Source organism: Lepus europaeus, chromosome 8 (assembly GCF_033115175.1).
Source record: "Lepus europaeus isolate LE1 chromosome 8, mLepTim1.pri, whole genome shotgun sequence".
Taxonomy (NCBI): Eukaryota; Metazoa; Chordata; class Mammalia; order Lagomorpha; family Leporidae; genus Lepus; species Lepus europaeus.
Genome location: NC_084834.1, coordinates 119,665,609 through 119,680,076, shown reverse-complemented (window position 1 = coordinate 119,680,076; position 14,468 = coordinate 119,665,609). Strand labels below are relative to the sequence as shown.

The 14,468-nt window shown below is 53.2% G+C and overlaps 2 protein-coding genes across 2 annotated transcripts in view; one reads left to right on the top strand and one right to left on the bottom strand.

Moving 5' to 3' along the window:
* Positions 1 to 6,568, top strand: part of POLR2B (RNA polymerase II subunit B) — a 43,349-nt gene extending 36,781 nt beyond the window's left edge. Inside the window, exons 23-25 of the mRNA XM_062198787.1 lie at positions 75 to 235; positions 5,895 to 6,090; positions 6,341 to 6,568. Of these exons, the coding sequence (XP_062054771.1) occupies positions 75 to 235; positions 5,895 to 6,090; positions 6,341 to 6,430 (447 nt within the window). The 3' untranslated portion in view covers positions 6,431 to 6,568. The remainder of the gene's footprint in view (positions 1 to 74; positions 236 to 5,894; positions 6,091 to 6,340) is intronic.
* The window catches only part of IGFBP7 (insulin like growth factor binding protein 7), a 61,057-nt gene continuing 53,077 nt past the window's right edge, over positions 6,489 to 14,468 (bottom strand). The window contains exons 3-5 of the mRNA XM_062198788.1: positions 8,755 to 8,871; positions 8,148 to 8,274; positions 6,489 to 6,725 (exon numbers count right to left, since the gene is read on the bottom strand). Of these exons, the coding sequence (XP_062054772.1) occupies positions 6,706 to 6,725; positions 8,148 to 8,274; positions 8,755 to 8,871 (264 nt within the window). The 3' untranslated portion in view covers positions 6,489 to 6,705. The remainder of the gene's footprint in view (positions 6,726 to 8,147; positions 8,275 to 8,754; positions 8,872 to 14,468) is intronic.

The window sequence follows — 14,468 nt, the reverse complement described above, 5'->3', positions numbered from 1 at the left end:
TATATGCAGATGTAGGTATGTTCTTTGAAGCTGTTTCATGGTTTTAAGGCCGTGCCTCTCTGTGTTTGTCTCAGGTCCTGTACAATGGGTTCACTGGTCGGAAAATCACGTCACAGATTTTCCTTGGCCCCACTTACTACCAGCGCTTGAAGCATATGGTGGATGACAAGATCCACTCCCGTGCCAGAGGCCCCATTCAGATCCTTAACAGACAGCCCATGGAGGGCCGCTCTCGGTATGGGGTTGGGAGTGGTTGGGGGCGGGGCCTCAGCCTTATTGTCACTGCTTAGACTTTTACTGCAAGAAGTGCCAGACCCTATAGAAAGAGAGCACAGAATGAACGCCCATGTGTCTGTCCTCCACGCCAGCAGTTATCAGTGCATGTGATTTTGTTACGTCTATCTCCCTCCCTTCCAACCCGGTTGGTTATTTATTTATTTATTTATTGAGAGAGAGAGAGAGAGAGAGAGAAAAGAAAGTCTTCATACCCTGGCTCATTCCCCAGATGTGTGTAACAGGCAGGGCGGCTACGCTGAAGCCAGGAGCTAGAAACTCAGGTACTTGAGCCATCACCTTCTGTCTCCCAGCTGTGCGTTAACAGGAAGCTGGAGTAGGAAGTGGAGCTGGGGCTGAAACCCAGGCACTCTGATATGGGGTGTGGGCATCCCAAGCAGTGTCTTAACCACTGTGCTGAGTACCCACTCCCACAACCCCCCATTACTTTTAAGCATATCCTAGACACCTTGTAAACATTTTTTTTTAAAGACTTTATTTATTTGAGAGTTAGTTACAGACAGTAAGAGGGAGAGACAAAGAGAGAGGTTTCCTTCTGCTAGTTCACTCCCCAAATGGCTGCAACAGCCAGAGCTGCGCCAATCCGAAGCCAGGAGCCAGGCACCTCCTCGCAGTCTCCCACACGGGTGCAGGGGCCCAAGGACTTGGGCCATCCTCCACTGCTTTCCCAGGCCATAGCAGAGAGCTGGACTGGAAGTGGAGCAGCCAGGACTAGAACTGGTGCCCATATGGGACGCCATTGCTACAGGCGGAAGATTAACCCACTGTGCCACATCTATAAGAGTGTAGATCTCAAATCTCTTGTTCTAGGGTCCCAGAGTGCTTGTAGCAACAGATATTTATCAGCTAAGAAATTAAACTTGAGAAAGATGTTAAGTATTATTAATTAATTAATTAATTTTTTAAAAAAGATTTTATTTATTTGAGAGGTAGAGTTACAGACAGTGAGAGAGAGAAACAGAGAGAAAGGTCTTCCTTCTGTTGGTTCACTCCCCAAATGGCCGCTACGGCCAGAACTATGCCGATCTGGAGCCAGGAGCCAGGAGCTTCCTCCTGGTCTCCCATGTGGGTGCAGGGCCCAAGCACTTGGGCCATCCTCCACTGCCTTCCCGGGCCACAGGAGAGAGCTGGACTGGAAGAGGGGCAACTGGGACAGAACTGGCACCCATATGGGATGCTGGCGCTGCAGGCGGAGGATTAGCCAAGTAAGCCATGGCGCCGGCTCCAATTTATTTATTTATTATAAGTTTTATTTTATTTATTGAAAGATAGAGTTACAGAGATAGGTAGAGACAGAGAGAGAGAGGTCTTCCATCCACTGGTTCACTCCCCAGATGGCCGCAATGGCTGGAGCTGTGCCGATCCACATGGGTGCAGGAGCCCAAGGACTTGGGCCACCTTCTACTGCTTTCCCAGGCCACAGCAGGGAGCTGGATTGGAAGAGGAGCAGCCGGGACGTGAACCGTCCCCCATATGGGATGCCGGCGCTTACGGCCAGGGCGTTAACCTGCTGCGCCACAGCACCGGCCCAATATATTTTTAAAAACATTATTTTTAAAAACATTATGTGCTGACATAATTTTTTAAAAAAAGGATGAATATTTGACTTTGCAGAAGACCCCAGAGTGCCTGGGTTCACGTCCCGGCTCTTCTGATTCTAGCATCTTGCTAATGCCTACTCTGGGAGGCAGCCTGTGATGGCTCAAATGGTTGGTTCCCTGCCATCCATGTGGGAAACCTGGATTGACTTCCCAACTTCAGCCTGGCCCAGTCCTACCTGTAGTGGGTGTTTGGAGAATGGACCAGTAGATGGGCATTCTCTTGCCTCACCGTCTCTTTACATCTCAAATATGTAATTAAAAGTAAAAAATAAATCAGGATGTGTGTTGTGCAGCAGGTTAAGCTGCCACTTGGGGTGCCCAGATCCCTCATTGGAGTGCTGATTCATGTGCTGGCATGATCCAGCTCCCTGCTAATGCATCTTGGGAGCAGCAGATGATGGCTCAAGTGCTTGTGCCTCTGTCACCCACATGGGAGACCTGGATGGATCTCTGGGCTTCTGGCGTTAGCCTGGCTCAGCTCTGGCTACTGTGAGCATGTGGGAAGTGAGCCAGTAGGTAGAAGATTCTCACTCTCCACTCTTGGTCTCCCTCTACCTTTCAAATAGATGATAATAAACATTTAAAAATACTTTCCACATAAAGTTAGGGGCAGGAGTGACACTGTGTACGTGTGCATGGGTCCCTCTACAAAGCAGGCTTCCTGGAAAGCAGCTGAGTTCTCGTGTTTCCTTCTAGATTCGCTCCAGGGCAGTGTTCCGTCTCATGTTCAGTATGTGCGGGAATCCGACCTCAGACAGACGGGTGGGAGGAAGAGGGGGAGATGGTCTGGATTTTCAGATCATTGCAGGAAGTCTTTGATGTTGTACCGCGAGAAGTTGTATGTTTTTGGTTTTGGGTGTTTTTTTAAGATATTTATTTGAAAGGCAGAGAGAGAGAGAGAGGAGAAATGAGCTTTCATATGTTGGTTCATTCCCAAATGGCCGTGACAGTCAGGCTAAAGCCAGGAACTCCATTCTCTCACGTGGGTGGCAGGGCCCAAGGACATGGGCCATCTTCCACAGTCTTCCCAGGTGCTTTGAAGGGAGGTAGATAGGAAGCGGCGATGCTGGGACCCAAACCGGCGCTCTGATGTGGGATCTGGCATTGCAGCTGGTGGTTTAACCAGCTGCACCACAATGCCCACCCAGAAGTTGTAGTTTTTAAAGGTGGTTATGACACAAAATCTGGAGCCGTTGTCAGTGAACCTTTTATATTACGCTAAACCCATTGTGTGGCCAGTGTTGTGTCATAGAGGTGTAGCTGCCAACACCAGCATCCCTTATGGTGCCAGTTCATGTTCTTGGTGCTCCACTTGGTCCAGCTCCCTGCTAATGTGCCTTGGAAAGCAGAGGGGGATGGCCCAAGTGCTTGACCCCTTGTCACCCATGTGGGAGACCCAGATGAAGCTCCTTGCTCCTGGCTGCTGCCCTGCCCAACCCCGTTGTGGCCAGCTGGGGAGTGAACCAGTGGAAGGAACATTGCACTCATTCTCTCTCCTCCTGTGTCACCCTGCCTTTCAAATAAATAAATCTGTAAAAAAAAAAAATCCCGTTGTGTATCATCTTGCACTTTGTGTCTTTTACAGTGTGTCATTTTGTAGCATAGTAGATGATTTGGTAAATACTGGCTCACTGAGTTATGCAGATTTTCAAATGACACATTTCGTTCTACAGAAAATCACCTTTGTCTGTAAAGTCCATGTTGCCTAACGGCAGGGGCCCATTGCTGAGGAATGTGTGGGTGGTGACCTTGTTGCTGTGCAGGTGTCACAGTGCACGTAAACAGACCCAGATGCCACAGCAGCCGCACCGGGGCTGTACACCAAGTACTGAAATGTCATTACGGGCACTTGTGCCACCACCAGCATCATTAGGAAACCCTTTTTTAAAAAATTTTATTTGAAAGAGAGAGAGAGACACAGAGAGGTCTTCCATTCCGCTGGTTCACTTCCCAAATGACTGCAACAGCCAGAGCTGAGCTGATCTGAAGCCAGGAGCCAGGAGCCAGGAACTTCTTCCAGGTCTCCCATGAGAGTGCAGGGGCCCAAGGACTTGGGCCATCTTCCACTGCTTTCCCAGGCCCTAGCAGAGAGCTGGATCAGAAGTGGAGCAGCTGGGACTTGAAACGGTGCCCATATGGGATGCCGGCACTGCAGGCAGCTGCTTTACCCGCTATACCACAGTGCCAGCCCCAATTAAACCCTTTAAGCATCAAAGCCAACAAGCCCAGAGTGGTGGATACTTTTCCAAAATACTGATTTTTGCATGAAAGCTCAAATTTTTAATCACTTTGAACAGATACTTGAATTTGCTTTCCTTGTAGTGAAAGGCTTTGTTGATTTTCTCGTCTGCCAATACCTAAGTGGGAGTTAACGTTGTTGGTGCCCGCGTGGGTGAGGTTGCATGGTTGGTGTCGGGTGATTCTCCGGTGAGAACGCTCTTGGTCATCCGTGGCGAGGTCAGAACCTCACCGTGCCTTTGTTCAAGCATGAAAAAGGCGTGTCCTCAGGGGTTAGTGTTTTTTGTTTTTCCCCAGAAACCTTTTATTTAGGGTATACAAACTTCATGCATTTCACAGATACAACTTCAGGAACATAGTGACTCCTCCCACCCTACCTGCACTTCTCCCTCTTCCCTCTCCTATTCCCATTCTTATTTTTTATGAAGATTATTTTCAGGTAACTTTATACACATAAGATTATACTAAGTAAAGAGTTAAACCAATAGTATGAAAAATACTTTCTCTACAGTGGAGACAGGGCTGTTCAAAGTCATCGCATCTCAGAGTGTCAATTTCACTTCTATAGATTGCCTTTTAGGTGCTCTGTTAGTTACCCCAGGTCAGGGAGAACATATAGTATTTGTCCTTTTGGGACTGGCTTATTTCACTAAGTGTGATGTTTCCCAGTTGCATCCATTTTGTTGCAAATGATGATTTTTTTTAACCATGGTGTAGTATTCCACGGTATACATATCCCATAATTTCTTTATCCAGTCTTCAGTTGGCGGACAGTTGGGTTAATTCCATGTCTTAGCCACTGTCACTTGAGCTGCAGGGGATCAGGGTTTAATAAGGCTGTCCGTTTGTACAGCTTCCTGGAGGGCGTTAGTAAAACTGCCTCCCCCTCCTTTGAGTGGCTGACTGCTGGTCAGGTCTGGCTCTGCTGCCTTGGTTATACCGAGGGCCCCACAGTTTGAATCACTTCTGCACCACTTTTCAATATAATGAGCTGGCCGTCCGACAGCCCCCAAAGTTGACTTGGTTTTGTTTTGGGATACTACAACCAGCTGGTTTTACGTATTTTGTGTATTAAGAATGTTAAGTAAGTCATCACCATCCGCTTGCCTGGCCATCTGAGCAATGCCTTCCACTTCCAGGAAACCTGCAGATGTTGATCTAGATCGGCTTTTAGTTTGTTTTTAAGAGTGGGATTGTAGGAGGTTAAGTGAGGGGCCAGCCTGCGACGCCAGCATCCCGTATGGGCCCTGGTTCCAGTCCTGGCTGCTCCATGTCCAGTCCAGCTCCCTGCTAATGCACCTGGGAAAGCAGCAGATGGCGGCCCAGTGCTGGGGCTCCTTCCACCCACACGGGAGACCTGGATGGAGTTCCGGATGCCTGGCTTCAGCCTGCACTGGCCTGGTCACAGCTGTTGTGGCTGTTTGTGAACCAGTGGAGGACGTGTACGCACCCCATCCCGTCCCTGTAATTCTGCCTTTCAAATAAGTAAATCAGTCTTGCAAACAAGTTAAATGATAGCAAGGAAAGCCAGTACTCTGTACTTTCTTGTATGTTATGAGGAGAATCATGCTATACTGAGAATCCAGTGCACCTCCTCTTCTGGGGACCTTGTAATGCTTAGCACGTAGTCAGTAGACTTCTCCCCTCCACACCAGGTGGAGAATGTGAGGACAGAAAAATCAGAGCCTCGCTTTCCTTTTCTTTGCCGTTAGTCAAGGTGGTGTTCGTCATAAAGTGCAAAACCTGTTACTTTCTTGACAGTGATGGTGGCCTGCGTTTTGGAGAAATGGAACGAGACTGTCAGATTGCCCATGGAGCAGCCCAGTTTCTAAGAGAAAGGCTGTTTGAGGCATCCGATCCCTATCAGGTTCACGTTTGCAATCTGTGTGGAATCATGGCCATTGCGAACACCAGGACCCACACGTACGAGTGCAGGGGCTGCCGCAATAAGACCCAGGTGAGTGTGTGGATCCAGGAGGTGGGGTCATTCAGGCGGATTTGTCTGAAAGCAAGTTAAGTGTGGTCTGCGTGGCAGCTGTTCATCTTCTGTATGTAACAGTGGGAGGGGGGAACAGCTGTAAGGCAGGGCCCAGATGCGAGCCCCTGGCCGCTGTGGATGCCTCCTCGGAGGACCAGCTCTTTCTGGGGTAGGGACGTGGGCGGTGTCCCCCCAGCTCTGCTCACTACGCCCTGCTTTCTCCTTTCAGATTTCTTTGGTGCGGATGCCGTACGCGTGCAAACTGTTGTTTCAGGAACTCATGTCCATGAGCATTGCTCCTCGAATGATGAGCGTGTAGCTCATGGACTCTCAACAGATGCTTCTCCGATTCAGCTTTAAAAAACGACAAATTGTACTGTGTTGCAATAAAAAGCATTTTATTTGTTTTGTTTAATGATACGCATGGTTTCCTGTAAATAAAGTTTTGTAGATAGTCTCGATGTGTTATCCTTATGTTGGCACTGTTGTGTAAAACCAGTGACTACGTAAAGCGTTAGCGGGCCGCGTGTTAGCCGAGGGCAGGAGCTGCAGTTCCCGTGACTGCTTGTAGCTTGCCGACCTGCAGTGCTGCGGTTACAGCTCAGCACCTTCCCCTGGGCACAGGAAGAAAACAAACAGTTCAGACATCAGGGCCTGACTTCCTGTCACGAGGCTGCCCTAGTGCTGCTGGCCTTTCCAAATGAAGGGTCAGGTGTGCACCTGAAGCGGGCGGGGCTGGGAGCCTTACTTCTGCAGTGGAGGTCTGCCTGCACTTCACTGCCAAAAGGCTGACGCATCATGGCTCCCCCAGCCAAGGAACAGCACATGCACTGCGGGCATTTGGGCCATGTGGGTATCTAACACCATTTGTTTTTTTTTTTTTTTTTGACAGGCAGAGTGGACAGTGAGAGACAGAAAGGTCTTCCTTTTGCCGTTGGTTCACCCTCCAATGGCCGCCGTGGCTGGCGCGCTGTGGCCGGCACACCGTGCTGATCCGATGGCAGGAGCCAGGTGCTTCTCCTGGTCTCCCATGGGGTGCAGGGCCCAAGCACTTGGGCCATCCTCCACTGCACTCCCTGGCCACAGCAAAGAGCTGGCCTGGAAGAGGGGCAACCGGGACAGAATCCGGTGCCCCGACCGGGACTAGAACCCGGTGTGCCGGCACCGCAAGGCGGAGGATTAGCCTAGTGAGCCGTGGCGCCAGCCTTCTAACACCATTTGTGGGTTTGGAGACCCACCTGTGGTCGCCTTGGCAGGCCCAGACCACATGATTCCATGGGCCAGACATACCCCACCCCTGGCCTAAAATATCAGAACCTGCAAGGGGCGGGCAGGCTGGCTCGAGGAGTCGAGAGCTGTGTGGATCTGGGGCATGGAAGAGCGGTGAGGGGCAGCTCCCCTTCCGGGTTTGAATCGGGGGAGTCACTCGGGGCAGAGCTGAGACCCCAGCACTTGGCTCGTACTGCTGCTCTGTAGGGTTCACCGCTGGGCTGACGAGAACCTGAGCAGACCACCTTGGCTCGGAGTCCATGCTGCAGCTGAGTGACCTGCACAGTGGGTGGGCTGGCCCAGGCTGGCAGTGTGAGTGTGTGTGTGTGCGTGTGTGCCGTTCCTTGGCCTAGGGGAGAGCCGTGATGCTGTCAGCTTTTTGGCAGTCAAGTGCAGGCGGAACAGAATTCCACTGAAAACTCAACGTGGAGGATCAAGGAGTTGCCCACAGCCATTTCCTTTCAGGTGGGAACTTAACACAGGGCCACGCAGTGGTGAAAGGGCACACGGGGCCAGTCCGGGAGAGTATAGGCAAGCAAGAGCCATGGTGTTCCATCGCCGGTCTGACCCCACCTGTGGGTGCCTACGGCTTTCCATCAACGGTCTGAGCCCGCGTGCCCTGTGGGTGCCTACGGTGTTCCATCGACCGATGGTCTGAGCCCGCGTGCCCTGTGGGTTCCTAATGTGACAGGAGTCCACTAACAGCTCTCCCCTCCTGTGAGCGACAGCGCTGCTCATCTCCCACGGCTGCAACGTGCATGACCTACCTTTCCTCACTGGGATCTCGTGCAAGGTGTCCACCACCGTGATCTTGGCGGACGCCGACGCCTGCCCCTGGGAGTTGGACGCGTGGCACTCGTACTCCCCCGCGTCCTCCTTGCTCAGAGGCGACACCTGGAAGAGGAAACGTGTGTTCCAGGGTGACCGGTGGCTTGTTGGCAGGGGTCCGTGCAGGGACACTCATCTGTAGCACTGCCCGCTCTGGAAGGGACGGCCCAGAGGAGGTGCCCGGGTCCTGAGGCAGGGGGCAGCACACCCCACAGGCATCAAGGGTCAAGTGCGCGGAACGAGGACTCATCCATCACTGATGGGTTAAGGCTCGGGTCGCTTAGCTCCCCATGACGCCTTGGAACTCATGGGAAGAAAAAACAGTTCTTCCTTCCTTCACTGACAGTTTCTAAAAGCATCCTCACCCAAGAAGCCTCAATCAATCGGCCTTGCCATCCTGGGAGGGAGGAGCGGTCGTGAGGTGGTCGGGCTGTGCCAGGGCAGAGGAAGACCGAGTGGTTTGCGGCTGGTGGACACGGGCCACCTCAGCCAGCTCTGCTCATGTCTCACCCCAGGATGACATTCCCCCCAGCTCCGGCAACTTACCAGCACCCAGCCGGTCACTTCATGCTTCTCTGGGCCACCGCGGGTCTGAATGGCCAGGTTGTCCCTGTCACCAGGCAAGAGCTCTGTCCTTTGAATTCCATAGTGTCCCCTTTTCACCTGCAAACACCAAAGGGAGGGGTCTCAATTCTCTGCCTCTTCTGGGGCGCGCACGGGGTGCACGCCAGACCTTGTCATGAGGCTCCACACTTAACCCCATGCTTCCGTTTCCTGAATGCATATGAAATAGAGATGCTCTCCTTTCTCCCTGCTTCCCTCTAAGCATGCGTGTCTTAAACGAACATACTTTCCTGCACGTGTGGGGCATCCCCATGGGCGTCCTTTCCCTACAAGGGCTGGCATGGTTCTTTCCGGCCCCTGGAGATTATGCTTCTTGGTACTGGACAAACTCACCCAGGCCTGGGCTCCATGCCTGGGACCATGGTGATCTTCATGCAACAGCCCCATCAATGGGAAGCGGCTGGCTGAGTCCACAGCCAAGGCCACTACTTGGTTCTGAGGGCCAATGGTTTCCTCAAGAGCCGAGATGGAAAATGGAAACGCCTGTCGGATCCACACTGCTGTCATTGTTCTCCGGGCACAAAACTTCTGCCTCTCCCTGTGTGTGTCCTGAGAGATGCTGAGAGAAGGTTTGGGATGGGAACCATCCCACCACTTCCCCTCATTTTAAAGAGCCAGCTCTGCTTATTGTATAAACTTAGGGAAATATGCAAAAATATTGCAAATACTTGTAAAGTACTTGTAGCCCTCCATACCTACACATTCAGCAGCTGAGTTACAGAGCACCAGTATTTTAAGACTTATGATACTGGTAAGCCTGGAAGAAAATTAACAAGGGCTGCAGAAGCAATGCGTGCTCAATCCATCCCAGACTTCTTTGTAAAAGAGCCAAGTTGTGGGGCCCACGTGGCTCAGCCAGTTAGGCTGCAGCCTGCAATGCCGGCACCCACAAGCATCAGTCTGAGTCCCGGCTGCTCCGCTTCTGATCCAGCTCCTTGCCAATGTGCCTGGGAAAGCATCAGATGATGATTGAAGTACGTGGGCCCCTGCCACCCAGCGGCAGACCTGGATGGAGTTCCAGGCTCCTGGCTTTGCCCTGAGCTGTTGCAGTCCTGTGGGGAGTGAACCAGCAGATGGAAGCTGTCTCTCTCTTCCTCTCCCTCTATTTTTCAGATAAATAAAATAAATCTTAAAATAAAAAGGCGCCAGGTAGTGTTTATTGTCATGTTTGTAGACAGAGGGCTTTGCGATCTTACAGTTTCTTTTTCATTTCCTTCTGCAACAAGTACCTCTTCAGACAGACAGGGCCAGAGCCTGGGACTGTTTCTGGCCTGTGGGTTTTCCTGTGCAGGGTCCTGAGCCCACCAGGTGCAGTCTGGTCCCGAGCTACTGTCTCAGCTTCCAAGTGGTCCACATTTGCTCTGGGACGCCAGGCCTGGGACTCTAAGCCATGTGTGCTCTCGGCCAACTCCTACTCTACTAAGAATTCCCACCAGGACTGGCTGGACTGCCTGTTTTCTGTTTGTTTCAAGGATTTCCCTACGTTGTCACTGTTTGTGAGGGAAAATCAGGTGGTTTAGTGTTTCTCATATGAACGCCATGAAAACCAGCAGATGCTTGTACTCAGCATGCATCATTTTTTTTTCTTTTTAAATTAATGAATTATTAGAGAAATCCTCCGTCCGCTGGTTCACTCCCCAGATATCTGCAATGACCGGAGCTGGGCCAGGATGAAGCCAGGAGCGAGGAGCTTCTTCTGGGTCTCCTACACAGGTGCAGGGGCCCAAGCGCTTGGGGCATCCCCTGCTGCTTTTCCCAGGCGCATTAGCAGGGAGCCGGATCAGAAGTGGAGCAGCCGGGACTTGAACCTGAGCTCACGTGGGATGCCGGTGTCACAGGCAGCCTTACCTGCCGTGCCATAGTGCTGGCCCCACCATGCATCTTTTTCCTTTGTTTCCCAAGAGGCGAGTAGAAAGTTTATGCTACTGCAGCTTTCTGGGATAGGTGCAGAGGGACTTCAAAAAGTTCATGGAGAAATGGGATTAAAAGATCCATTTTGTTGAAAAAATAAAGTGAAATCCACACATGTGGAGTTGTTAGAATGGACAATGTCTATTAAAAAAAAAGTGGACTTTGATTTTGTTTGCACCAAAATAAACGTCTTTTATCCCGCTTTGGCAAACTTCCTGAAGCACCCTCGTACTATTATGTTTTAGCGGTGCCGTGCTAGCCTACAAGGGTTTTATGTATGAGCCAATCAGAAAGTCAGGGAGGCTGCGGCCGAGGAATCCCAGGGATCTCAGCACCCAAGGTGCTGACCGTCAGGTCCTGTGGCTCTCAGGAGACAGCATTTAGGGAGTGGGCGTGGCAGCAGTTCAGACGCCCCTTGGGACCCCTGCATCCCACGTCTGAGCACCCGTGTTTGAGTCCCGACTCTGCCTCCAGTCCAGCTTTCTGCTGAGGGCCATGCTGGGAGGCAGCAGGTGACAGCTCAGTTCAGTCTCCGCCCTTCACACGGGAGACGCCAGGGGAGCTCCTGGCTCTGGGCTTCCTGCTTTGCTCTGGCGCGACCCCAGCGGCTGCGGGCATTTGCGCTGTTAATCAGTGGATGGGAGCTCTGTCTCTCTCCTAAATAAAATAAATCGGAGCGAGCTCTGTGGTACAGAGGGTAAAGCTGCTGGCTGTGACACCAGCATCCCATATGGGCGCTTGTTCGAGTCCTGGCTGCTCCACTTCCAATCCAGTTCTCTGCTGGTGCTCCTGGGAAAGCAATGGAGGGGCTTGGGTCCCTGTACCCATGTGGGAGACCTGGATGGCAGCTGCTGGCTTCAGCCTGGCCTAGTGCCGGCCCTTGCGGCCATCTGGGAGTTGAAACCGTGGGTGGAGGATCTCTCTCTGACTCTCCTTCTCTTTGTCACTCTACCTTTCAAATAAAAGATTCCTTTAAAATGAGTCAATCAAAATTAAAAGAGGGTGTTTCGTGCCAACTAGCATGATCTCACTGCAGAGAAATGGCTCTTGTTAAATGTCACAGGTTCATACAACTCCTGGCGTGTTTTCACCAGTGTATCATGATGTCATTCAGCATATGGAAAACACATAGAAAGGCCAAACATCTTTGCATGGGAACTTTGCCTTATCTGGGTTAAGAAGCTTTCAGTGTTGAGAGCTATGTTTTGCTAAGCGTACTGGCTTCCAAGACAATCCCACAAGGATGCAGGCTGCAGACGCCCCCAGGTCTAGACTTAGGAATCCAAGGGCAGGAAGCACTTCCCACGGCCAGTGCTCACTGTAAGGACGGCCTGGCGGGAGTCTCAGAGAGACCCAGCAAGTCAGTTCAGACCCCGGCTTCTGTTTCAGCTGTAGCGAAGGACGCTCGTCCACTGCGGGACCAATGGGACCAGCCCAGGACGCCCAAGGCCATGGCAGCAGCTCCTGAGGTTGGCACAGCCCGGCCAGGGACCTGTGCCTTTCCTCTTGGAAGCTGTCACCGCGCGGCAAACCACAGCTCAAGGCTGACATCCGCGGAGCCCGGCACTGGGGTCTGGCTTCTTGTCCCTGGGAAATGAGTCCTCCGGGCCCCCGGGACCACCAGCCCTGGTGTGCTTGAACAGCCCTGCAGGGGGGTGCTTAGGCCCTGGGGATCTGCCCTACACGGTCCCTGGGGAAGGATTCCCAAGGCAGATCTGTCCCTGGTCGCTGCACCCGGCAGAGCGAGGGCTGAAGAGAGTCCTGGGGCCACCACCTGCAATGCTGCATCTGATATGAGCTCCTCTCGGAGTCCCAGCCGCTGCACTTCCCATACAGCTCCCTGGATGGCCCAGGTGCTCAGGCCCCTGTACCCACACGGGAGACCCTCATGGAGTTCTGGGCTCCTGGCTTTGTCCTGGCCCACTCCTGGCTGCTGTGGCCATCTGGGGAATGAACCAGCCGATGGAGGGTGTCTTTTTCTCGGGGTTGGTCAGCGGAGTCTCAGCCTTTGCAGTCCCTGCCCGTGGGAGCCCTAGGAGGGATCCACACCCAGATGTCCATCAAGCCGGGCCACACGGGGGAGCCAGAGGCCAGCAGGTGAGCACCCTCAGTGGGGTCTGCACCAGGACAATGCAGGGAAGTTGGAAACTGGCACCAACGTGCCCAGAGGGCAGGGTGGAGCAGGCGCTTCACTCCCACTCCCCCTGTCCCTTCACTCCGCTGTCCCTGTTTGCTTTGGGGTTGGTTGGCCTAGGGCAGTTTGAAACGAGCTCCTGCAAACTGAACCCGCCAGGCACAGTGAGGGAAGAGAGGGAGAAAGTGAATGAGCCCGAGGGCATCAGGAGCCCCAGAGCTGGCTGCGAAGTGAGCCAGCCCCAGGTGCCTGCGTGACTCAACATGGACACACAGGACAAAGCGCAAAGGGGCAGCGGCCTGGCGAAGCGCCGTGGATCTGGCCAAGGCCCATGTCCACTTCCCGTCCACACCCAGGCTGAGGCTGTGTTGTCCTTCAAAGGCGAACAGGAAGACAAAGCAAATCCCCGGGGGATGGACAAAGTTCCCTGCTCACACTCCCCGGAGCAAGATGGAGCGATGGCGTCAGAGCGATGTCACAGTGGCCCCACGCCACTCTGACCTTCAGAGTCTGGGGCGGGCAGAGGGCTGCCAGCAGGGCTTCTCCACTGGGTTTCCCTGGGGTTGGGTGGGCGCTGCTGGGCACAGGCCACGGAGAGCGCCTGCGCAGCCCTGGAGTCCTGGAGCTGAGGCTGGGTGTCCAGGCTTAGAGAGGACCCGGCCGTCTGGCCGAGGGCGCCCGTTCTGTCCCACAATGAAGTCCCTCCATGGTGGACTCACTACAGCGCTGCGCTCTCCCTTGTGGGGCTGGCTGTCAGCACGTTCCAGAGAACACTCTGCTTCCACGTCACTTCTCTGTGCTCTGCCCCTGGCCCCAACCTTGCTCCACGGCCCCGGCCTGGCCAGAGACAGCCCACCCACGCCCCACAGCCCAGCGCTAGGGGATCTGAAAAAAGAGCCCTGCACACAGGGGATGGCGAGGGCTTCCAGAGGGTCAGCCACACGCCGACCACGGGGTCTGATGCCACGGCCAAGAGCTGGGGGAGCCGTCTTTGGGCAGGAGAGGAGCTCACACTCTGAACGCCCATGCCCTGTGGTTTCCATGGGGCGTACTCACATGCACACCCACACACACTCCCCCCCCACATACCCAGGCACACACACAGGCGCACCCACACATCTACATAGGTGCACACACACAGGTGCACCCACACATCTACATAGGTGCACCCACACAAATCCACACATGCATGCATACACAAGCAACCTTCACACCCCTCACACGTCCCCCCCAGGGCACACATATACACACACACAGGTGCACCCACACATCTACATAGGTGCACACACATGCAACCCTCACACACCCTACATGCACACCCCTCCGTGGGCACACACAGGCACATTACACATCTGCATAGATACATGCACACACCCCCACAGGCACATTCACAGATGTTCATAGGTGCACCCCCACACACAACCCACACATGCATGCACACACACACAGCCCCACAGGCACACACACACAGGCACACACACAGCCCCACAGGCACATTCACAGATGTTCATAGGTGCACCCCCACACACAACCCACACATGCACGCACACACATGCATACTCTCTAACCCCCCAACATGTACACCCCCATG